This window comes from Drosophila albomicans, unplaced genomic scaffold, assembly GCF_009650485.2.
Source record: "Drosophila albomicans strain 15112-1751.03 unplaced genomic scaffold, ASM965048v2 utg000051l_pilon, whole genome shotgun sequence".
In the NCBI taxonomy this organism is placed as follows: domain Eukaryota; kingdom Metazoa; phylum Arthropoda; class Insecta; order Diptera; family Drosophilidae; genus Drosophila; species Drosophila albomicans.
The window spans coordinates 185031-211364 of NW_026263670.1; the positions used below are offsets into that span (position 1 = coordinate 185031).

A 26334-nucleotide genomic window follows, 5' to 3' on the forward strand; every position below is an offset into this window, starting at 1 on the left:
TTAATGCTAATTATTTATTTTTTAAAGTATTGAGCAATTATGTACATAGTCAAAATATTGAAAAATCCGCATAACAAAAATTCGACGCTAACTTTGTACTAGCTACACAGATGTTAAGCGTTGCCATGCCAAATTGGAATTGATTTGTAATTTTCGCAATAATCACAGAAATTGAATTTTCCCGAAAACGGCTTTACCGATTTGAATAAAACAAAAAGCAAAATATTTGTCTATTTGATTTGAATAGAATGAAATAGCGCAACATGGCCTACAAGTTCTGCAAATATGAAGAATATGAATATGAAGAATTTGATGATAGCGTTAACATAGCGTTTTGCCGCTAACAGTGGTCGAGTAAACTGCAAAATTACGATTTAAATAAGAATATAAAATTGCGTATATTTAATAATTATAACAAAGCAATATATATGTAAATAGAATATTTAAATGTAATTTGAAATTATAGTTATAGTTGTTTCATTTAGTTATTTTCTGCAAGTATTTGAAGTCCCGCCAAAGTCCAAATGGTGTTATTTAGCACTGACTGGTTCCACGCTGGTTCCAGTTATTTGATGCACCTGCGAAATGAACTTGTTTTTGCGGGTTAGGAAAAGGTAAAATTTCTCAAAAACAGCTTTTTTGATTTAAGTTTAAATATCACGTAAAAAGACGAAAATAAAAATTTTTTTAGCCGATATTTTTTTTTATCGATATGTGACGCTAAAGTTGCGGAGCTATCTTGACGCACATCCTTAAACTAATATTTGCTGTGTTATTTCGTTCCGCCGTTCCCGTATAGATACCATGATGCTGGGTATCAAATCAGATAGATGTTCAGCAGAAGAAAAATTAAACGACCTATTATTCCGCACTCATTTCGGAAAAGTGAACACAAACATTAAGATTGATAATTTAAAATAAAATATAGGAATGCGTATAAGGCATTTTCTCGTGAAGAGAAATATTATTAATTAAAAATGTGGAATCGCAAGACTGCATATGAAATATAAAGTAAAAAATGTTTGCTACGAAGTTGCAATAATATGTGCTTGGGATATTGTCGTTATAGGAAAAGGCAATGAATGTTATTTCTTTTATTTTTTTGGTTATTAATTGCATCTATTTAATAGGCAAATGTGGTGTGACCATAAATTTTGGTGTTTTCCCATTTCAATAAATACGTATGTATGTTATATTTTATATTAATCCCAAAGAAACCTTTCTATTTGATGTTAATATTTCCGCAATTATTATATTTATATATATTATTATATATATATATATATATTATTATATTTATTATATTTAAATAAAATGAAAGTAATTTAAATTAAATTTTTTTGTTCCATTCAAGTTTCCCTGACAAACAACGTTCCTCTTTTTAATCGGAAATTTATCAGATTGACTTTCGAGCTCGATAGGCCAGTTGTTCATACGTATAAGTGTGGTGTGGTGTTTGTTTATAATACGAACTGTTCGTGTAATATCTGTGTAATATGTTTGCAATTATTACTTTAGAATAGTTTTTAAAATGTACATATTAAGAATTTATGCAGGCACATTTATTTGTATCATTGATAATATGTATCGATATATTGTGTACACGTAATAGATAAGTATGTGCATACATATATTGTAAAGCGAGTAACCCTCGAGTGTGAATGATTAAAGAACCATGTGTATTAATTATCTGTTTTTTTATAGAGTAAAACTAAACTAAAACATATGTTTCTGCATGCACATAAAATTGCATCTTAAATATATTTTTAACATATGCGGGTAAGTGTATGTACATACATACATGTATATACATACATACATAAATATGTATGCGGGAATATTAATAATGCAGGTAGCGAAAATAAATTTATGATTGAAAAGAATGTTTGTAAAGTATAGTATAACCTAGTTAAGTCCCCAAATGAGTATGTACTGAAGCAATGGTTATCATACAACACAATTTCATTTTGCTATTTTCTAAACTCTAGGTTGGCGTTCCACTTTAAAACTCACAATAATATATTGCTAGATAATATGCTTACCACAAAATTAAATACGATAACTATAAATTCTTCAATGTATGTACATATGTATGTATGATTCTTCATAGTAAGATGCTTGTTAGAGTGTACTGCCGGTCGGACTTCGTTCGTTGCGAGAGGCGCAAATTCCATTATTTATTCTGCCAACAAAAGCTATGATCTGAGTTGAAAACATTTATGGCTTGATCTTCACTTTTTCCCCATGTTGGAGCGCTGCCGGTGCCTTAAATTCGCGAGATTCGGCTTCAATCAATATAACCCTTTAAAGTCCCTAGAAACTTCGAAGTCTGGGGGTGTGACTTGCGTCAAAAGTTCCAATATGTAATTATTTTTGGGGCTATCTTTATCATACACATTACATCCTATTTTGGGAAATATAGACTCAGATAATTATACCCGCTACCCATAGGGTGTCCGTATGAAACACTGGATCTCAGAGACTATAAGAGATAGAGCAATAATTTTTTTTCGACAGCATTTGTTATGTTTGCACGCAGATCAAGTTTGTTTTAAATTTTTGCCACGCCCACTTCCGCACCAGCAAATCAAAAAAATCGAATAGCAAGCGTAATTTTAAAGCTAGAGTTGCGATTATACGATTTTGGTATATACAATAATTACTATAGTAGTTATGATTACTGAAAATTTGGTTGCGATCAGATAAAAATTGTGGAATTTATTAAAGAAATACTTTTGTATGGGCAAAAACGCCCACTTACTGGAGCTCTTAGTTGCTTTGGCCGACAATCTGGTACATTGTTCCGCCTATGGCATATTTTGAAAGGTGTACTATATCGATATACCAAACATACCATTTGGTATCTTTTTAGTATTTTTTAGTATATTCGGTATATTTTGAAAATAATACCGCAATATTTTGCCTTTATTAAAAATGGGTATCGGGTATCTCACAGTCGAGCACACTCGACTGTAACTTTCTTACTTGTTGCTACAATTACGGTTATGGCCAAAATAAAGGCTTTTCATCCCAATGTGCACTGTCGCCTTACGAATATAAAATGGAATAGAGTATTTGTGATTTCTGAAAATTTTGTTGATATCAAATAAAAATAGTAGTAGTATTGTACAACAAGAAAAAGCTGTAGCAGGTACTACTTTTATTGGCGATATCTAGTGGATAACTCACTTTCAATAACTTTCAACCTTGTCGTATTTTGCTCTTTAATACAGTCAGTAGATAAATTGTTCACGCATTTTATTTTGTCAATGTAATGAGCACCACATGTACATAGGTGAGAAAAGCTTCTGGCGTTTTATTATTTTTATTATTTGGACGTTGACGTATTAACGGCAATTTCATCATGTGGCCCAGGGATACCAGACGCGTGGACAAAGCAAAATAATTTTTGAGTAGCATAAATTAATCGGAGAAACCGCGAACACTTAATAAGACGTTGAACAGCTAACGAAATACAACTAAGAATACTAATAATACTAATAGAAAAAATATTTGTATACATAGATAAAAATAACAAAATACTAGTAAAAAGTGTATGAATATAAATTTATTTCATTAAAAATATTTGATATTTTGAAGAGTAAAATCTTGTATTACTAAGTTAGTTATATTCAACAAAAGGAGTTTGAATTAATAAACAAAATACATTATTAGTGATTTTTGTGTATTCATATATTCTTCGAAGTCAATTTTTGAGAAACCCATGCATCATCATTTGTCGTCACTGTTTACATTTAATAAATCATTGTATCAAATCAAATTAAGTAGCTATGCCGTCTCACGAGAAGGCATGTTTTGCTTACTTTGTGTTTCAGCAGTAGTAATCCCCCTAGCCATCGAAAATGTTGCCTGATTTCTCAGGACTATTATAATCAAGCGTCAGACTAATCGAAGATTTATTTAAATGAAAAATTAAACCAATTTTTATTTCAACTATTTAAAAAACCCCGTGGTAGTCAATTATATAATAAAGAAAATATTAAATAACAATCTGTACAATCTGGGCTTGACCCTTGATGTTTCTTCTGCTGTTGAGTAAATCTTTTCCCATTTAAAAATCCAAAGATGGATATAAATATGCCTTCATAATAAATAATTAACAAAAGTATAAATTTTTAAGCAACATACTAACATATGTAAATAACCACGAGTAAAAAAACTTATAATTTAGTAAAAAATATGTCTCATAATTAAAACTGTACATACATGTTATATTTAGATATACAATTTAAGAGAAATTTTTATTTTTTAAATAATTTATTATGTGAATTAATTTGTTTAATGTTTTGTACTAACTTTAAATATAAAAATATCTTATTTTGTCTTGTGTTTATTATTCTGCAACAATTTCGAAATACTTAAATTATGGTTTGTAAAATTGTTTTTTAAGACAATAAATGTAGCTGTGTTAAAATGTTAAAATGATCTTGCAAGTGATTTAATTGTATATTCATTACAGAATTTGTTTAACCTATAACATAATATGAGTCACTAGATGGTATTTATATCTAGCGAAATCTGTTTTAAATTTTAAATTTTTACTTACAATACTTTTGTATCGGAAAATATACTTACTTCTACGGGGCTTCGTTGCTTTGTCTGACAATCTGGAATATTTTGCTCACTGTGCTATATTTTAAATGTACTACCATATAAATATACCAAATATAACTTGTATATTTTTAGTATTTTGTGGAATATAATTTTGGTATGTTTTGAAATTTATATTATATTGGTAAGGCTTTTATTCACAGCGGGTATCTGACAGTTAAGCACCCTCGACTGTAGTTTTCTTGTTTTTTTTTTTTTTTTTTTTTTTTTTTTGTTAATTATTTTCATTGGGTCTCATTTATTTTATTTAATAATATTTTTGTCATTTTAAAACTTATATGGAAGGAGCTGGTTTAGTTATGTGGTCGTTTTAGTTTTAGAATTTGACCATGACCACTACCTTCATTAAAATCAAACAAAACAGATACATATATTAAATCTTCTAATAATATGGATGCAATTGCATAATAAAAAATGTTTGGAGTTCTTATATGCTACTCAGAGTTCAAATTGCATTGCGGAAAATTTTCTTTCTATTTTTCTTAATTATATACGTTTTTGAAACCAGGCAAGTAATAAACAAAATGTTAACAATGGAAAAGAAGAAGAGAACGGCACGATTATACACAGTCAACCGGTTCACCGGTTATTCATGTGGTTTTTGTGACACATTTGTACTCATGAGTATGAGTATCATAAAATACACATACTAATGAGTACGGGTGTCAAAAAAAAACACGATACTTATTGTGCGAGTGCCGAAAAGGCACAAGAAATTATGAGTGAACAGGCACGCACATATGTACATACATACATACATACATACATACATACATATGTATGTACATACATATGTATGTATGTATGAGCGCAAAAATGATCTGCACGAAGCACAGCCACCCGAAAGGCACGAGAGTCTACATGCCGAGTATACTACTCACTAGAGGTGGGCACGGGTCGGGCTCTTTTTCGTGGTCCGCGGGCTTACACAGGCCTGGAGCAGGCCCGGGCCTTAAAATTAAGATTCGTGCGGGCCAGGGCCTTAGCAAAAAGGCTTTGCTTATTCAATATTTTACTTGTAAGACTTAGCGTTCTTTTGTGAAGTTGATAAATATTTTAAATATAAAATATGTTGCGACAAGCCATTCAGGACGTAGTGAATATATATATATTAGGTTGTTTGGTAATGACATACCGGTTTCTTTATTGATTTTTGACGACGATTTTAACATAGTTAGCATTGTCCGATTTAAGTGGTATATAGTATGTACCGTTGTCTTCGATGATTTTCTGCCATTTTGATGGTAACGTGTATATGCCTCTCCTTAAGAAGTCCTTGTCCCTACTGGCAAAAAACTCGGCGATTCGATTTTCACAATCCTCCGTTGAACTCAATTTTTGTCCATTTTGCAATGCCAAAAACAGATGGTAATCGCTTGTGGCAATGTCCGGACTATAAGGTGGATGCATTAACACTTCCCAACCAAGCTCCCGTAGCTTGTGACGCGTCACCAAAAATGTATGGGGCCTGGCGTTGTCATGATGGAACACAACGCCCTTACGATTCACCATGGCTGGCCGCTTCTGTTCAAGTGCAATCTTCAATCGCTTCAGTTGTTCACAGTAGAGGTCAGAATTGATGGTTTGGCCATAGGGCAACACTTCATAATGGATAATTCCTCTGATATCCCACCATACACTCAGCAACACCTTCTGAGCCGTCAGTCCTGGCTTTGCCACCGTTTGAGACGACTCACCGTGCTTCGACCAGGATCTTTTATGCTTTATTTTGTCATAGTGATCCATTTTTCATGACCAGTGACTAACCGATCCAGAAATGAGTCGAGTTTATTACGGTGCAACAAAGATTCGCAGATTGATACACGGTCGAAAGGGTGTTTTTTTTTTTGGATAACTCGTAAGGCACCTTTACATCTAGCTTTTTTGTTAAATTTTTCGACTTTAAATGCCTATGGACGGTTTCCGTGCTTAGTTGCAGCTCCTCTGCGATGGTTCTAATAGTCAGATGACGATCTCGATCCACTATTTCCATGATTTTATTAGTATCAACGGTCACTGGTCGTCCGGAAGGCTTGGGTGTTTCGGTATCAAAATTGCCATTTCGGAATCGCCTAAACCACTGTTCGGCGGTTTGAATCGAAAGTTTGTTATCACCTAAGACAGCAATAACCTGTCTGCGAGATTCCGCAGCAAGTTTTCCCTGTGCGAAAAAAAATTGCAAAATTTTTGCGTTTGTGAACTCCATTTCAATCGATTGTAATTTTTTAACGTGGAAGCTTATGTAAACAAACTATGAGTATATGTCATTTTAAAGGTGATGCCAATACCTTTCAAACGAAATACAGCATTGCCAGATACGATTATATTTGACTTCACAAGCGAAGCGCGAAATTTGAATGTAAAAACCGGCATGTCATTACCAAACAACCTAATATATATATACATATATATATTCACATATTTATATAAGTATATATAAATTGCATGTCTTTTAAATTTGCTTATATGTGTAAATAAGTTTTGTGTCGGGCCGGGCCCCGGCCTTGGTAAAAAAATTTCATGTTCGACCCGGGCCCGGCCTCTCAAAAAAGAGTTTGTTTTCGTGCGGCCCCGTGCCTCAAAATACAGTAATTTCTAGAGCAGTATTTGCTACTTGGATAGCAAACGAAATGTGTTTAAAAGAATTATTCAAAGAGTACTATTTTGAACTTAAACTGCTCGTTTAACTTATAGATGCCACCGATCACATTATTGAAGCTCACTTTTGCCTTTTTCATAAATATCTGCATATCACACTTTACTACTCGACATGATGACAGTTCTTTTAACAATAATATCACGCGTTAGTATTGAATAACCAACGATATCATATCTTCAGCAGGCAGTTGACTTAAGAGGCATCAAACAATAGTAATAAAAGCAGAGCACGCAATAAACGGACTGTCAACGGACAGAAAAACTGTGAGTGAAAGAAGCACATAGAAGAAAAGATTACAAAACATGCGCTTACCGTAACACATAATCGGACGAACTGTTAGAGCACTAAAAACAAGTATTTTTGGTACAGAGTGATAGTTGTTTTAATATTATTCTCGTAATATTGTCAAATAATAGAAATTTACATATTTTTACCATTTCCACCTGTAAGTGCCGCAGCAACAATACCAATAAAATGTTGGTTTTATCTGATGTAAATAGCCCAAAAATGGAATATATGTATACTGTGGGCAAAAAAATAGTAAGACTTTGTTCATAATTTTAAAATTCTACATTTATTCTGCCAAATATTATTTCAAAGTAATCCCCTCGGCCACAATACACTTTTGCCAACGTTTTTTCCAATCCTCAAAATAGTTTTTAAAGTCAAATTCCGGAATAGCATAAAATTTATGATTCTTTTTATTAGATTCTCGTCCCATTTCTAATAAATTCGATGAACCAATGTTCACAAGCATGATTCAAGCCTAGTGACGCGTAGAACCCATGAAACCTCACATACACACATACATGTGCAAAAGACTTTTTGAATCGTCGGTCGCGAGCAAACGGTCCCAGAATGAGCAGACCAAACGAAAACAGAAAAAACTGTTCTTCGACTGAGCGCGAGCAAAATTTGTATACGAGCAATTCAATCGGTGCTCTCAGACTTTTTGCTTAAAGTCTCAGTGAGAAACACTTATTTTAAGACCGCACAAATCGGTTAACAGTTATTTGCGAGCTATGGCATAAATAGAATAAAAAACTGTCATCATGACCTTGATTTTTGAACGACTTTGACGTGCTCTTTCTCGACCCTCTTTGAAGTCTTTGTACCACTTATGAACATTTTTTTGTGACATGGTAGAATCACCGAAGGCATTTTGCAATATTCTGAACGTTTCGGCACCCGAAACACAAAATTTAATGGAACTTCTTTGTTGAATAATTTAACTCATTGTAAAAATCGCCGAATGCACTTTTTGCACTTCAGAAAAACAAGCATATACTAAACACTAATGATTATTTTGATGTGATATTTGGCATAGAAGTTACAGACAGTCTTGCCAACCTAGCAACAAAATATTTCGACGAATGGATTTCCGCGCGAAATATAAATTGTAAAGTCTTACTACTTTTTGCCTATACAAAAGTATTTCTTTAATAACTTCGACAATTTTTATCTGATCGCAATCACATTTTCTGGAAACACAATAACTGTAGTTTTTATTTTATGTACCAAAACTCTAGCTTTAAAATTACGCTTGTTATTCGATTTTGTTTGTTGATTTGCGGGGACGGAAGTGGGCATGGAAAAAATTTGAAACAAATATAACAAATGCTGTCGAAAAAAAAATTATAGCTATATCTCTTAGTCTTTGAGATCCAGTGTTTCATACGGACAGACGGACATGGCTAGGTCCTCTCGACTGTTGATGCTGATCAAGAATAAATATACCTTATAGGGTCGGAGATGCCTCCTTCTACCTGGTACATACATTTCCTGCCGGCACAAAATTATACTGCCCTTCTACCCTATGGGTAGCGGGTATAATCAACTAAGACTCCGAGCATATCGGATACAATTTCCAAATAAACCGATTTATTCGTGTATAAGGCTACAAGCGACAAATTGCGATCGATTAGATAAAAATGGTGGTAACTTAGCAAACATTAACCAGACGCCCTAAATCAGAAAAAATACATGCGTTGTTCTCACATGTAATATAATGGCATAATTTCGACCATATTGCAGCCATTTTGGTTTTTTCTTATATGAAAAAAATTATTTACAATTATGTACAGGCGCAACCACCATACTTTACCTCACTCGGCAATCTATCTGGTCCTGCGGAAAGGTCCTATAGTACAGTATCTAAAGGACCAAAAACACTATTAGTTTAACTGATGATAAGAGAAAGTATTTCGAAAACATGATACAGGTTATTGGTAATTCTCTGGCGAAAATGTCCTGTGTGTCCTCAACTGTCCTGATTACAAAAAACACAAGGGATGGCGATGTTCTCGACATAGTCTTAGAGTTATCAAGGTCGTAGAATTGTTTGGGAAAATTGGAAAATTTAGTCTGTACCTTCTCAAATAATTATTAAAACAATGATTATTACAAATGCGTAAAACGACTTGAGCAATAGAGGAGCAAAGATCATCAAAAGAAACCCTGACTACACACAAAGAATATTGTGATCAGTCAGTCTGAGATATAAGCAAGGCAAATTTCTCAAAATCGATATTCCGTAAAAACGAGAACAGCGAGCACAATCTCCTAAATTAAATTAATTTTTTTTTGTTACAAATTTTAGCTAAGCACACTTCCGCCCTTACAAATTGACAAAACTCAAGATAGAGTCGCGAATTTAGGTATATAAAATAATAACTATAGTCTTTGTGATTCCTGATCCTGTGATCAGATAAAAATTGTCGAAGCTATTAAAGAAATACTTTTGTATGGGCAAAAACGTCTACTTTCTAGGGGTCTTAGTTGTTTTGGATGACAATCTGGTAAATTTTGCACTATATAATATATAAATATACCAAATATACCATATGACATATTGTTATAGTATTTTGTGGTATATTGTATACATACCAAATAATATGAATACCAAATATACCATTTGACATATTGTTATAGCACTAACCAAACAATACATAGATGCGTCAAGTCATACAACCAAAACGTATCATTGAAACAGTATTATTGCAGCCCCAGTCGGGCCATGCGCTGCGATTCGAACACCGAGCCTCTTCGGCTCATTCGAAAATTCGAAGTTCTAACGCAGCGCGCAGCGTTGAGTTCAGTCGCAGATCAAATGCGGAGCGATGAACACGGGCGTATTTCGTTGCGCTCTGCTTTCGTTTCTATGTATGCGTGTATGTATATTAGTATGTGTATGCATGTGAAGTTTTGCAACGTGCGGTTGCCTCGCAAACAAGCAGCTAGCGCACGCCACTTTTGTTTTGCCCCGACGAAAGTCTTGAAGATGAAGACAACAACAATTGCTCGCGTTCTATATGTTTGCAGTTAAATGGCATTTGCTCAAAGACCGCGTTGGCTCTGCTGGTGGCTTGCCAGCCCAACGTGTTGTGGGCCCGGGTTCAACTCCCGATCGAGACAATATATGTATATTTTGTTTTTTTTTTAATGTGATTTAAATTTTTTCATTCCCTCTCAAGTTTACTGACAGAAGTAAAATCTAATCGCGCATTGATTTTTGATGACTTACAATTTTGTAATTTTAAATAATAAAACTCAATTTAAAAAAAAGTTTGAACTTTAAAATGTTGTTTTTTACATTATTCAGAAAACAATAACATTTCAGAATTATAGAAAAATATTAAAAACATAATTAAAATAAAATATTAATTATATTTGTAACACTATGTTTTTAATATTTATATTTAAATTTTTTACCAGTTTTAATTTTAATTTATTAGAAAATTTTCTAGCGAAAATTAAAATTAAAACTAAATTACAAAAATTTATTTATCTTTTAAAAAAAGATTGAACTTTTAATAATAATTAACAATTAATAATTGTTTATATTTTCTCTAATTTTCTGAAATGTTATTGTTATCTTAAAATGTAAAAAACGAAATTTTAAAGTTCAAACTTTATTAAATTGAGTTTTAAATAGGGCTTGCAAAAATAAGTACGGCTTTATTTTATTATTTAAAATTACAAAATTGTAAGTCATCAAAAATCAATGTACGATTCGATTTTACTTTTGTCAGTAAACTTGAAAGGAAATGAAAAAATTTAAGTCGCATTAACAAAAACAAAACACGCATATGTTCTCGATCGGGAGTTGAACCCGGACCTACAACATGTTTAGCTTGCAAACCACCAGCAGAGTCAACGCGGTCCTTGTGCAAGTGCCATTTAACTGCAAACATATAGAACGCGAGCAATTGTTGTTGTCTTCATCTTTAAGACTTTCGTCGGGGCAAAACAAAAGTGGCGTGCGGTAGCTGCTTGTTTGCGAGGCAACCGCACGTTGCAAAACTTCACATACATACACATACTAATATACATACACGCATACATAGAAACGAAAGCAGAGCGCAACGAAATACGCCCGTGTTCATCGCTCCGCATTTGATCTGCGACTGAACTCAACGCTGCGCGCTGCGTTAGAACTTCGAATTTTCGAATGAGCCGAAGAGGCTCGGTGTTCGAATCGCAGCGCACGGCCCGACTGGGGCTGCAATAATACTGTTTTCAATGATACGTTTTGGTTGTATGACTTGACGCATCTACGGTTAGTGGTTATAGTATTTGGTGGTATATTGTTTTGGTATATTTTGGGGAAAAATACTGTAATATTTTGCTTTTATTCAAAATGGGTAGCGAGCATACTCGGCTGGAACTTTCTTACTTGTTTTCATTGGAGCTGTTTCAAGATGTATGGACTTAAGATATAATAAGTATAAGACTATATAAATATATTTGTCCTAGCCAAATTTCACGTATGCAGGGTCCCGTTGTATATGAAATTAATAAGTGTGCTTAAAATAAAAACATTTACAAAACATACATAATAATATCAAAATGCTTTACATTTTTGTTATATGTTTAAATATGTATTTTATCTTTTCAGAAAAAATGACAGGTACCGTAACTACAGGCGTGTCAGATATGACATCAATATCAGACATAGATGAAAATGGAATTAATAATAATTTAAAAATTCGATATAATAATGACATTATATATGCATCCTTTTTAAATTCTTGTATACAGTCTTTCTAAGTCTTTGTATTTATATTGCCAGTTTTCCACAACATTTTTATTGATGTAGTACATGCATCCATAGCCCTGTTTTAGAGATTAAATTATTGAATGGTAAAAAAATGTTTGTCTGTCTATTTCTCCATATGATCGCCTGGTTTTTAAAAACTATAAAATAGAGAAATATTTTTTTATTATTAAACGAGGGACAAAAATTAAATAAAATTACAAAATTGAAAGAAAATGAAAATTTAGTAATATCTTTAAATTTGGAGCAATGACCGCGTTAGATATTCAATGGGTTTACCTCAACAATTTTCATATAGACATATACGGGTTCAATATTGATCGCTGTGAATCCATATAAATTTATTAATATATTCAATAAGGTAAGTTAACGATTCTTATTCACGTTTATCTGTTTTGATTTATTATATGTTCGTTTTTTCATCTACGAGTAATGAAAATCATTAATTAATTAAATTTGTTAAAAAAGAGAAATTATTTATTTATTTAAAAGGTTAGTTATAATTAAAATTAATACTAACGCTATTCCTAAAGCAATGGCAGCGAAGGCCTTCAGCTAAAAAAGAGAAATTAATTTGACATGTTTAATGGAAAATGACTGCGAGTCATTTTTCATTCCGTGCACTATTTATTAGTGCGGTTTTTGATGCATGAGTATATTTGGTGCGCCTCACGGGTGATGAGTATATCACTAGTAATCACGATATTTATACCCGTTACCCATAGGGTAGAAGGGTATTATAGCTTTGTGCCGGCAGGAAATGTATGTAACAGGTAGAAGGAGGCATCTCCGATCCCATATATATTCTTGATCAGCGTCAACAGCTGAGACGAACTAGCCATGTCCGTCTGACCGTCTGTGCGTATGAACACCTCAGAGGCAATAAGAAATAGAGGCATAATTTTTTTCGACAGCTTTTGTTATGTTTGCACGTAGATCAGGTTTGTTTAAAATTTTTGCCACTCCCACTTCCGCCCCGCAAATTCTCATAACTCGAATAACAAACTTAATTTTAAAGCTTATTGGTATATAGGTAATTCTCTAGTAAGTCTAGCGTACGACCATCTTTACAGTGACAAAAAAAAAAAAACACTAAAAAACTTGGTCTGTTTTCCAATAAAATATATAAATTCGTTCATTTTTTGGTTTTGCGTAAAACAGAAAACAAAGCAGAAAAAATTCTACACCATTCTTCGCTCTAATTAAAGTACTAATCAAGAGCTATAAAAATAAACCTTTTCTAATTTTTAAAATTATTTAAGGTATGTTTTTTTGTCACTGCAAAGATAGTCGCACGCGACATCTCTCAGAGAATTACCCATATACAATAATAACTATAGTAATTGAGATTCCTTAAAATTTGGGATCATATAGAAATTGTCGAAGTTATTAAAGAAATACTTTTGTATAGGCAAAAACACCCACTTACTAGGGGTCTCAGATGCTTTGGTTGACAATCTGGTATATTCTATGCCGTCTATGGTATATTTTGAATGTGTTACTACATCGATATTCCAAATATACCATTAGACATATTTTTAATATTTTGTAGTTTTTTGGTATATTTTGAGAATAATATCGCAATATTTTGCTTTTATTCAAAATGTGTAGTCGAGCCCACTCGACTTTAGCCTTCTTACTTGTTTATGGTCCTCCAAATTCGTCGTGATTACCATCCAGAAACGCAAATCTAATACCTTTTTGTTTTTTCTACTGCCGATGCTATAATGTGGTAGTTTTTAGCAGAGTAACCGAATTTTAAGGAAATCGTACCCACAGATTTTGAGGTGTAAATAAGACGCGTGTTTAAATTTTTCCAGGCCCGCCAAATTTTGTTGTGATCAAAGAAAATATTTTAAGTTGCAGTATTTTTATACCCGCTACCCGTAGAGTAGAAGGGTATTATAACATTGTGCCGGCAGGAAATGTATGTAACAGGTAAAAAGAGGCATCTTCGACCCTATTAAGTATATATATTCTTGATCAGCATCAACAGTCGAGAGGAACTAGCCATGTCCGTCTGTCCGTATAAAACACTGGATCTCAGAGACTATAAGAGATAGAGCTATAATTTTTTTTCGACAGCATTTGTTATGTTTGCACGCAAATCAAGTTTGTTTCAAATTTTTGCCAGTCTCACTTCCGCCCCCGCAAATCAACAAAATTTTGGTATATACAATAATAACTATAGTAATTGTAATTCCTGAAAATTTGGTTGCGATCATATAAAAATTGTGGAAGGTTTTACAAGGGGTCTCAGTTGATTTGGCCGACAATCTGGTATATTGTGCCGTCTATGGTATATTTTTAATGTAGTACTATTATCGATGTACCAAATATATAATTAGGTATATATTTAGTATTTTTTGGTATATTTTCAAAATAATACCGCAATATTTTGTTTTTATTCAAAATGGGTAGCGGATATCACAGTCGACCACATGACTAGCTTTCTTACTTGGTTTTTGGTATGTTTATTTTGCATATTTAAGTATCTGTATACCGGAAAAGTGTTTGGTATATACATATGTTATATAAAGTTGTTTATTCTAGTTTAAGCTAATAAATCGCTATACAAAAGTTTATAATAAATACTTTAAGAAGATCTTATCGTGCCCGCCTTTTGTTAATTTCAAAGTCACTTCTATATCAAAATTCACTTTTAATAGTGAGTTTTCAAAGTTTTATATTGTTCTCTGCGATTTAATATTAATAGAAACTCTTTTATTTTTGAAGGACCATGTACACAAATATCACACAGCCAAAATAGGGGTTGCCGATCCTCACGTTTTTGCTCTGGTTGAAGCAGCTTATAGGAGCATTGTTGAGGATAAAAAAAATCAGGTAATTGATACATTTTTTATACATTGTTCTATTAATACGATACGAATATCTGTGATTAGTATTTTTTGCAAATTTAATTTAAGAAAATCTCGATTGCATTGTGCTGACAGCAGTTAAGTGAGGTCCTGTGTAGCGTTTTTACCTTAAATGCGAACTAGATAAAGCAATCCGATTTGCATTGGAACTATTGCAGTTCACTTCGGTCACCAGTATTCAGGAAGAGACTTACGGTTTTTTCAGTGTACCATAGCAACTAGTTGGATGACTCTCGGTGCCCGAAACCCACAGTCTTTAGAAAAGTAATAATACATATGGGTAATTCCATAACGGAATTTGTCCCGTGCGAGACTCTTTACATTGAAGATAACATCAACTGAAACAATTTTAAGAATAAGAAAAGTTTATTTTTATAGCTCTAGATAAGTACTTTAATTAAAGCTAAGAATGGTTTTAGAATTTTCTTTCTGTTTTGTTTTCTTTTGTGATAATTGCAAAAATTAACCAATTCGTACGCAAAACCAAAAAATGAACGAATTTATATATTTTATCGTAAAACAGATGAAGTTCCTAAAATCCATCTTAGCTCTAAATATAGTGCTTATCTAAAGCTTTAAGAATAACATTCACTTATTTTTAAAATTGTTTCAGTTTATGTTATTTTCACTGCAGTGCACTGTAAAAAGTCTCGCACGGGACAAAATTTCGCCATGGAATTACCCATATACAATACATAAATACTTTGGTTTAAAGGGTTAATATGACTTTGTGCCATCGGGAAATGTATGTAACACACAGATGGAGCCTTCTGACTCCTTAAAGTATTTATTTTATTGAGCAGCGACAAAGGCCTATGGGTTTATCTGTATAGATCTCAGAGACTAGATTTCCTGAATTGATCAGATAAAAATCTCAAAAGAAGTTGTGTATTGTGAATTCGGCTGCAGCTGTTAGTTCTATGGTATGGTTAGATTATATAGTAGTGTGTATTTATTATTTTCTTTATTATTGTGAATTTATTTTAGTAAAAGTTAATAGAAAAACTTTTTCTAGAACTTCTATAAAAAATGTAACGTTTGGTATATTTTAGATTTTTTTTGGCATACCAATTTTGTAAATTAAAATTTTAATAGTATTATATGGTATGGTTTTGTATTTTTGAAATTGGGTATCTATGTGTAGCACTTCTTATTATCATTAAGATACGTCGAAAGAAGCTTTCAGTTTTATGTTGATGAGAAATGAGATGCATCAAAATATTAATTTGACGCTACTTACCAAATAAAAAATAAACGGGTTGATCAACCAATTCAATTTAGTGAAAGTCTGATATAAAATAATTGGGTTTTCGCACTTTTGATAGTATCGACTAAATATTAGGTATAAGGTATTTTTCTGGGATTGCTGTCTGACTTCTTTTTCTCAAATAAAATACTGGAATGTTCTTTTTTATTTTATAAATTCAAAAGAATTAAAAACTTCAACAAAGTACTGGTAACTTAAAAACAGAAAAATTAGTCGCGTAACGATGTTGTCCCCTTATGCATAAAATAAATTTAAAAAAAGATTTCCTTACATTACAAACTACTATCTTGTTAATGAAAGACTTGCTTACTTAACAATGGGACATAAGAATCACAATTAAAATAAAATCATTGAATTTTTATACCCGCTACCCATAGGGTAGAAAAAGGTATTATAAGGAGGCTTCTCCGACCCTATAAAGTATATATATTCTTGATTAGCGTCAATAGCCGAGACGATGTAGCCTTATCCGTCTGTCTGTATTTACACATAGATCTTAGAGACTATAAGAGATAGAGCTATAATTTTCGACAGCGTTTGTTATGTTTGCAAACTCGAATAACAAGCGTAATTTTCAACCTAGATTAGCGAGTTTAGGTATATAAAAAAATAACTACAATCTTTGTGATTTCTGATCCTGGGTAAAGAAATACTTCTGTTTGACGAAATACATAATAGGGGTCTTAGTTGCTTTAGCTGACAATTTGGTATATTTGGCACTCTATATTATATCTTGAATGTAGTACCATATCGATATACTAAATATATGGTTTTTCATATTTTTAGTATTTTGTGATATATAATTCTCGTATATTTTGAGAATAATACCGCATTATTTGGCTTTTATTCAAAATGGGTAGCGAGTATCTCACAGTCGAACACACTCGACTGTAGCTTTCTTACTTGTTTAATTTATGATCGATAATACTTAAAATGATCAAAATTGTGAAAAAAGAAACTAAGAAACTAACTTTTACAAGTTGGAATTTTATTTATTTAGAATTTCACATATATCAAAATTATATTTTTAGTCATGCCTAATATCTGGAGAGTCCGGTGCTGGAAAAACAGAGTCGACTAAATTTGTTTTGCAATATTTATGTGCAATAACATCTAATGTTTCCTCATGGATACAGCAACAAATCTTGGAAGCAAACACAATTTTGGAAGCATTTGGTAAGCTCAAAAAAAATTTCAACGCTTCTCGAAATAACCGTCATCTATCTATATCTACAAAGCTCTTACCACATCATCTACTCGCAAGTTCAAATTATAAGATGTTGGAAGACTGCAATTTATAAATGGCATAATCTAAATCTACATAAAATCATGAATTCAAATGTGACAAATTAGAACAATCTGATATAGTAAAAACAAAAATTATATTAAAGAACCGTGTCAGAAATTTTTAAATCAGATGGGGCCGTTTCGACTAGTAACATTTTCGTCAAATTTCAAAATGTTAAAGCAATCAATTTTAAAAACAAACTGAAAACCACAGTTGGAAGATTATAGGTACCACTCATCCGATATATAAATATCCATTACTTTCCACAAGATAGTTTTGTTCTAGTTCGGTAATATTGAGTTTTTATAGTCTTCGTGATTCTTGATTTGGTTGCGATCAGATAAAAATTGTCAAAGTTATTGAAGAAATACTTTTGTATGGGCAAAAACGCCTACTTACTAAGGGTCGTAGTTACTTTGGCTGACAATCTGGTATGTTTTGCACTCTATAGTATATACTGAGTGTAGTACCATATGGGCAATTCTTGAAAATGGTAAACCACGACCGAAAAAAAAAATTTTCACATTCATCGTATTTTTTTGTATAATGTCATAAAGAAATATCCAAATTTTCATAATACAATGGATCCGTAGCATATCTCCGTTGTTTTTATAAAAAAAATTGCCTGCAAACTGAAAAAATGTAAATTTTTTCACTTTGAGCTCCTTTTGTATGCATTTTTATGTTTTATTATTTCACAAAGAAAACATATGATATGTTTGCTCTTTTTCTACCAAATCTCTTTATTGCAATCTAATAAGAAGAGACAAATGCAAAGAGAGCGAACAAATGTTCAATTAACTGTTAATTTCTATTTTGCTTCTTATCTATGTTCTAATCGTACGTTCGCGACCGAAAACATCATTTTATTGTAATTGCTCCGCAATAAGTGCAAGCAGGTGGATGAAACTTCGCGTGTTAAGTTATTTTGATATATATTTTAAATATAAAAAATCGTTGAGGTTACTCTAACCAATCTTTTTTTTATTGATTGTCAAAGTAGCGTACGTTCGCGACCTTACCTATAAGCATATGTCGATTTTTACTAGCGTCGCATGGATTTAAAAAAAAAATTTTTTTTGTTTTTGTTTTTGAAAAAACTATGCAGTTTTGCAGTTACTTATTACTTGTTAGTTATTACTTATTACTTATTACATATTTTTCTTTCTATTAATAAATTTCAGTACATATTTCATATTTAATACAAATTTATTTTTTTGCTTTAAATGTTATTAGACACATTAAATTGAGTTAGATCCGTTTGTTTTTTTTATGAAATTTGAAGTTATTAATCAAAAAAGTTGTGGTAAAAATAAAAATTTAATAAATAATACAACATGGAAAAATCTTACGTTCGCGACCCGTACGTTCGCGACCGGAACTTAATTAAATTAAAAATAAATAAATGGAGATATTTTCTTGGGAGTAGACTTAATAGAAAGCTACATGATTCTATTTTAAAAGTAAAGTTATTTCTTTAAAATATTCCGTCTCAATTCGAAGAGTTTTGCATTTAACTGTATTAAGCCAAAGTCGACTTCCGTTTTGCGTACGTTCGCGACCGCATGTTCTTTGACAATATTATGAAAATTAAAAATCGATAAGCCTCATAATTTACACTAACCAAAGAGCTAAACAAATGCTATCGATGAGTAAAAAAAAGTTTCAGGAGACGTTTGTTTTCGATTTTATTTTTTAATTTATCTCGTACGAACGTACGTTCGCGACCCGGAGAAATGCCTATATTAATATACCAAATATACATTCGTAGTATTTTTGTGGTATATTCATTTAGTATATTTGGGTAGCGGGTATCTCACAGTCGAGCATACTCGACTTTAACTTTCATACTTCTTATTATATAGGTTTGCTTAAATTTTCTGTATTTGTATGATTTCTTATCACTTTAAAATCCATGCTTACAAATAATAAAACATCCGCCAAATCTATCCTGTGTCGATCCTTCGGATGGGTCCTTTTCCTCCTATTGCTTTGCGGAGGAGCGGCAACGGCTACTGACACTTTGCTTTATGCGGTTGTCGGCGAACGGGTACTACACACTTTGTCGGCGGTTACGTTTGGCCAAGTGAAATAGTTCAGTTCATTCTTATAAATCGCACTTACGTCGAGGATTTCATAAAGGCACTTTTAGCGAGTTACACTGTGTGGCTTCTTGAGGCGCTGGTACACAACACGATAGTCTTCTGTTTTCTTATTCATTTGGTCCTTGCTCGGGCGCCAATTAACAAATCTTTTAACACGAATGAAAAAAGAAAGTTGCTTTACTTAAGTCTACTTGATGTAGCTTTTAAACTTATGGCAATGCTAAGACTTAAAAATGAAGACTCCCTGCCGATGGTGATGGTTTGGGCAAGTGTCTCGCGATAGATATTCTGCTGACACTTTCTGCTATCGAGGTTGGCTTTTGGTGATGGTTGCGCAAGTATCCACCGATCGGTGTTCTGCTGGCCCATGGCATGTGGCGGATGTGTTGCAAACTTTGCAGAGTTTTTAGAATTGGCTGAGTGCATTGCAGGTTTTAATGCACTTAGCCATATTTCGTCCATTTCCGCACCCGAATATTGACAAAAATCCAATATTGTAGAAGTTATTAAAGAAAAACTTTTGTATGGCAAATTACGCCCACTGCAATGGGGTCTTATGTGCTTTGGCAGAAAATCTGGTATATTTTTACACTTATGGTATATTTGGAGTGTAGAACTCCACAAATATACTAAATATGACCCGTGGTATATTTTAGAAGTTTTGTATATGTTAATAAATAAATATAAAATATATAATTTTAGAATAAACCCTAAATGGGTAGCGGGTATTTCACAGTCTAGCACACTCCACTGTACCTTTCTTTTTTTAGTTTTCTACTGGAGAACTTTATTTTCAAGGAATCGTTTTTATTTTCTTTTTTAATAATTACTATCTGACGCTTACAAAAATTCTTTAGTCACAATTGTATTAATATTAATTCTTACAATTATGATTACTATTATTAATACAGTTGTAATTAAAGAATTTTTGTAAATTGTGTTTTCCTTATTATTGTACAGAATCATTTCCTTAATTTCTATATGTGATATAGAATCTACTTTATGTGGATTTTGAGCTTTATTTGAGACTTTAATATTTTAAAATTCACTTATATAGTTTGACATATTAATTATTTGTTTTTTTTTTCTATATTTGTTTCGTGTTATCATTATATTTGATTCTACTACTGTTACTAGAATTTGTTTACGGTATTTATTCAATGTATAGTACACAATATGTACACCACACAATTTGTTTGATTTTTGCAATAAAATTATTGTTTATAATCTTTTTGGAAAGGAAATTTAAAACCAAATTTTAATGCAAGTAACACTTTCCTTTAACATTTTCATTTATGATTCGTCTGGATATGGTATTATTTGAAATGTTATAATTTCGAAGTTACTGATGGAAATATGTGACATTAAGAATAATTTGTGCGGTGTTATGCCAGATGAAGTTTTTATATAACTTAATTTTTTATGATAATCATGTTTTATTTGGTCGTGTTCAATAAAGTTTGGGTTGGAAATTCCTATGTTCAACATTTTGTTAAGTGATCAATGCTTCTTTTTCTTTTTCTTCTTCAAATTTGCTTTGATTATCTTTCAAAAATTTGAGTGGGAGTGTCAATGAAATTATTTAAAATACTTGTTAAATCGTGTTTATCGTATCTATCGAGTGATACTATTAATATTATATAAAACTTGGTTATTTTGTAAATGGTTACGCTAGGTATTTATACGAGGAAAAATGGTCAAGAATGATGAACATTCGTAACTTAAGATGTTTAGTCATTGGAAGTGTTTTCGTTGTTTGGCCTGGAAGTATAGTATTTGCTTTCATTAATTATCTTTTATTTTTTTTAAACTTTAATTGGCAGTGGGTTACTTTACTTGCTCTGTTTGCTTCTTCAAAATGTTTAACGTCAAGTTTTTTAATGTTTCCTGTCTTTTGAAAAGGATTTGTTGTTTTGGATTTTACTCTTAAAATTACTTTTACTTTTAATAAGATCATTTATTTGACTAATTTTATTTTCTTGTGTATTAATTTCGGGAGTTTCTGCATTAAATTCTGGTCGACTAGAAAGGGCGTGTATCGGATCAGCTTGGATTTTTATTTAATTGGTTTGCCGAACTTTAATTGTTTATCTTCTACTAGAAAATACTCCTTCTAAAAGTGTTTAAAGGCCTCAGCAAGTGCATAACTCCCATACCTACAAAAATTGTGAAAGAAGATTAGGTTGATATCTATGCGGTTATAAATAACGGCAGCTTATGCGTGAGATGAAGCGTCTGCGACAAGTTTCTAATATATGTATGTCGGATACGAACTTTGGCAGTACATCATTCCATTCGACAGCACTTAGCAAAATATCACGAAAGAAAACTTAAAAAAAAAAACAGTGGTTGGCGCAAACAATCCCAAGGGGTCGTAGATCTTGGCAAGCTCAGACAACAAAATGGTGGTTCTTATTTGAGGAAAACATAATCCTTTGATGGCACCCAAAGTAATCCAAGAGCTTTCATCGACTATCATAATTAAAAAATTAAAGTGGATACTCACAAGTCTCCTTTGTCAGTCAATTGAATACCTGTTAATAATTCTTCTAACTTGTCGAATTCAGTTGGAATGTCATCCACTTACGCATTAAACTTCTGAATGAATGAATTCTTTACTGTACAGTATACGCATATCTGGGTATAGTCTTCTACATGGGTACAGTCTTCAGCGAGCTGTTTGAAAAATTGAGCTGCCAATGACTCTAATTCATGGATGGTGACGGACTCAAATTACTAAACTCCAATTAAATCCTCTTTAATAGGACCACCTATCGCAGCCGTGAATTGACCAAGTGTCCTTTGGAGTTCTTTCAAGAGCTGTCGAATACTACTCGGCATCGTACTGTCTGGTTTAAAGACTGCATAGAGTGCTACAAATTTATAGCATGTGGGATCCTCCGTATTTTTAGCATCCTGAAGCAATTCCTTGTGTAGATATTCCTCCATAAATTCGACATATGGGTAATTCTCTGGTAAATGTCGCATGCGAACAGCTTTTCAGTGACAAAAAAAAAACATAAACTAAAACAATTTTAAAATGAAGTGAAGGTTTATCTTAAAGCTTTGGATTAGCACTATTTTTAGAGCTAAGATTGATTTTAGTAACTTATTCTGTTTTACGATAAAATATATAAATTCGTTCATTTTTTGGATTTGCGTACGAATTTGTTAATTTTTGCAATTATCAGAACAGAAAACAAAACAGAAAAAAAATTCCAAAACCATTCTTAGCTTTAATTAAAGTACTAATCTAGAGCTATAAAAATAACCTTTACTTATTTTTAAAATTGTTTCAGAATATGTTTCTTTTTGTAACTGAAAAACTGGTCGCACGCGACATCCCTCAGAGAATTACCCATATTGTTTTTTGAGTGTAGGATATTTCAGAAATTTTCTCTGTAATGACGCGATGCGGTTTAATGCTTGGGGCAAAGTAGACTCAATCGGCATTACCTTCTCCTTAAATTGATATTGATCAATGTGAGCGCCATCCTCTCTGCGAGTATGCGTTTTAACGAAGTGCTGCTCTGCTAGATCACTAGCATCAATCGTGAGTTTACTTGCTTGGACTCCCTACATGTCCATCTCCATAGTTACCGCTCAAGATCACATCGATTTGACCCGGAGTGGCGAATGTAGGGTCTGCTTAAACGGGCAAATTTGCCCCAAACCGGATTGTTCGCCTCAATTTTCTCTGCAAGGAGATAAGTAAACTTATATAGTAATCATCCAAGATATCACTAATATTGCATTTGTGGTTCGGGAATCCCATGTGAATGTGACGCTGCCACGGCTAACACCAGTCGGGTTTTTTCTTAAGCCAACTACTGATATGCAAGCATACTCTTGGGTATTCCATTCGTTGAACAATTGATTCTGCGACTATTGTGATTGTTGATGCTGTATCTATCAGAATCCGTTACAAACATCACATTTAATTCTGTATTAATTTTTTATAATCAGTAGTAATATTTATTTTAAACCAATTGATTGCTCTTTCAATACCAGGCTGTAATGGTTTTTTTATATTAATTCTTAGAATTCTGCACTAAAAATGACTTACAAGATTTTATCATAATTGTGGTTAGGTTATTTGCGCTTACATTTTCTAAATAGCTTGTTGAAATATTGGGAAATCTGTTTCGTTGTGAAAGTAGATAATACTCTTCTCTGAGCAAAGACACTATTTGATCATATCTTATATGAAAGGGCCTCCGCTTAGAACGTCTCCGTATATTCTTGATCAGCGTCAACAGCTGATACGATATAGCCATGTTCGTTTGTTCGTCAGTCCGTCTGTCCGTATGAAACACTGAATCTATCTCTTATAGTCTTTGAGATTCAGTGTTTCATACGGACAGACGGACATGGCTAGATCGTCTCGGCTGTTGACGCTGATCAAGAATATATTTACTTAATAGGGTCGGAGATGCCTCGTTCTACCTGTTACATACATTTCTTGCCGGCGCAAAGTTATAATACCCTTCTACCCTACGGGTAGCGGGTATAATTAAGGACACTTTACTAAATCGGTACAAATATAATATGTAATATGTAAACATTATGTTTCTTTTAGGTAATGCGAAAACTATTCGTAACGACAATAGTTCTCGATTTGGAAAATTTATGCAAGTATGTTTTGATGATAACCACAGTATTAAAGGTTGCGTAATACAGGATTATCTGCTCGAGCAATCTCGAATAACTTTCCAAAGTGCAGGAGAGCGAAATTATCATGTGATGTATCAATTGGTTGCTCAAGGACAAACAAATAAAGAAATCGCTGAAACATTATACCTACGATCTCCAGAATTTTATAGATACCTAAATAGTGCTGAAGATATTGCAATAGATATTAATCTGGAGTCAAAAAGATTTGGCGAACTGACAATGGCTTTTACAGTCCTACAAATTCCACAAACTGTCATTGAAAGTATTTTTAAAGTACTCAGTGCAATACTATGGTTGGGAAATATTGAGTTTATGGATATTGATGGCGAAGGATGCGATTTATCTTTATCGGATCGAGAAATAGTTGTCATACTATCTATGCTCTTAGGCTTAAAGGCTGATGAACTAATCAAAGTTCTTTTGCATCGTCAAATTAATGTTCGAGGGAATATAACCGAAATACCTTTAAAATTACACGAGGTAAGTCTAGATTAGCTGTTTTTTGTCTTGACTTACTCATTAAAAGTTCAGTTACAGATTGAGTCAGTCAGGACAGATAATTAAGGATGATTATCTTACTTTTTCATTTATTATTTTCAAACAAATATATAGTTTACATAACACTATGAACTTGTGCGCATTATATCGGTCTATATATTTTTTAAACAATTATTGTTCTTAAAGTAACGTAATTTAGTTTAATAGCTCTGATAAATCTAGTTCACCATTAATTAGTCTCTGAATAAAAAAACACCCTGCATGGTTCTACGGTCGGTAAAAGAAGGAAGGTTTAGTAATGAAAGTCTACTACGCTTAAGGTGGTAATCTATGTTAATATTAGGGTTCTAATTTCAACTAAGAAAAATGTAAAATTGTTTCTGCACTGACTCAATCCTGTTGCATGGCCCTAGTTATAGCAGACAAAATAAGTTTATCGACTTGCATAACTACAACCCATAGGGTAGAAGAGTATTTCAACTTTCTGCCGGCTAGAAATGTATGTACCATGAAGAAGAAGGCATCTCCGACCCTATAAAGTATATGTGGAATATGGCACTACTGGTTGCTGGCAACGACCGGCATAGATGCGAAGAGAATTAGTGTGTCGGCGTTGACAGGAACAGTAGTCCTCTCATTGTGTAGATCATTAAACTGTTTATTATATATCTTATAATTATAAAAATAATAACCTACTTAACTTTGTTTTATTTGGTGGCTTAACCACCTAAAGTTCGATATTTTAAAGCAGAATTAATTGTGTTGAGCCGACGTTGAAAACGGAATCGAGTGTACATATTGTCGAGTCGCGATGAAAGTTGACTATTCGGGTGAATGCAAAACATTGGTACGCACTCAACAGCCGAATAATCACACTGCTCGAATCAGCCGATCAAACTTGCATGCGCTCACATTTTCGAAGAAAAATTTTGAACCGAAGACTTAAGATGTCTAAATCATGTGTACGGCAAAATGATTGGATTTTTACTCATCACTGTGTTATATTCAGTGAGTTAAGTTGAGTGAAAATGTTCGCGAATGAGTAAATTAAAAAAAAATAGTGAGCTTTGCAGTTCCCACTGGGGCATGTGTGTGGGTTCTAAGCAATGAGAAAAACAGATGCAGTAAAAAACGGTAAAGTTGAAGGACAGGCATACATACAATTGTATATGCTGCGAAGCAGAGAAGCAGTGAAGTCAGAAGAAATACAGATCAAATCGGTAGAACTTGCGAGAAATGCCACAATGAAAAAAGGAGAAGAAAAGAAAAAATTATT

At 32.7% G+C, this 26334-nt stretch overlaps 2 protein-coding genes across 2 annotated transcripts in view; one reads left to right on the top strand and one right to left on the bottom strand.

Annotated features, from left to right (window-relative positions):
• The first annotated feature begins 1463 nt into the window (after positions 1–1463).
• The window catches only part of LOC117573094 (myosin-VIIa), a 157010-nt gene continuing 132139 nt past the window's right edge, over positions 1464–26334 (top strand). The window contains 6 exon segments of the mRNA XM_052008373.1: positions 1464–1480; positions 12189–12304; positions 12646–12708; positions 15084–15191; positions 17525–17669; positions 24466–25040. Coding sequence (XP_051864333.1) covers positions 12194–12304; positions 12646–12708; positions 15084–15191; positions 17525–17669; positions 24466–25040 — 1002 coding nt within the window. The 5' untranslated portion in view covers positions 1464–1480; positions 12189–12193.
• The window catches only part of LOC117573097 (uncharacterized), a 64667-nt gene continuing 61582 nt past the window's right edge, over positions 23250–26334 (bottom strand). The window contains exons 2-3 of the transcript XR_007955651.1: positions 23343–23583; positions 23250–23285 (exon numbers count right to left, since the gene is read on the bottom strand). The gene's annotated coding sequence lies outside the window, so the exon portion shown is untranslated. The remainder of the gene's footprint in view (positions 23286–23342; positions 23584–26334) is intronic.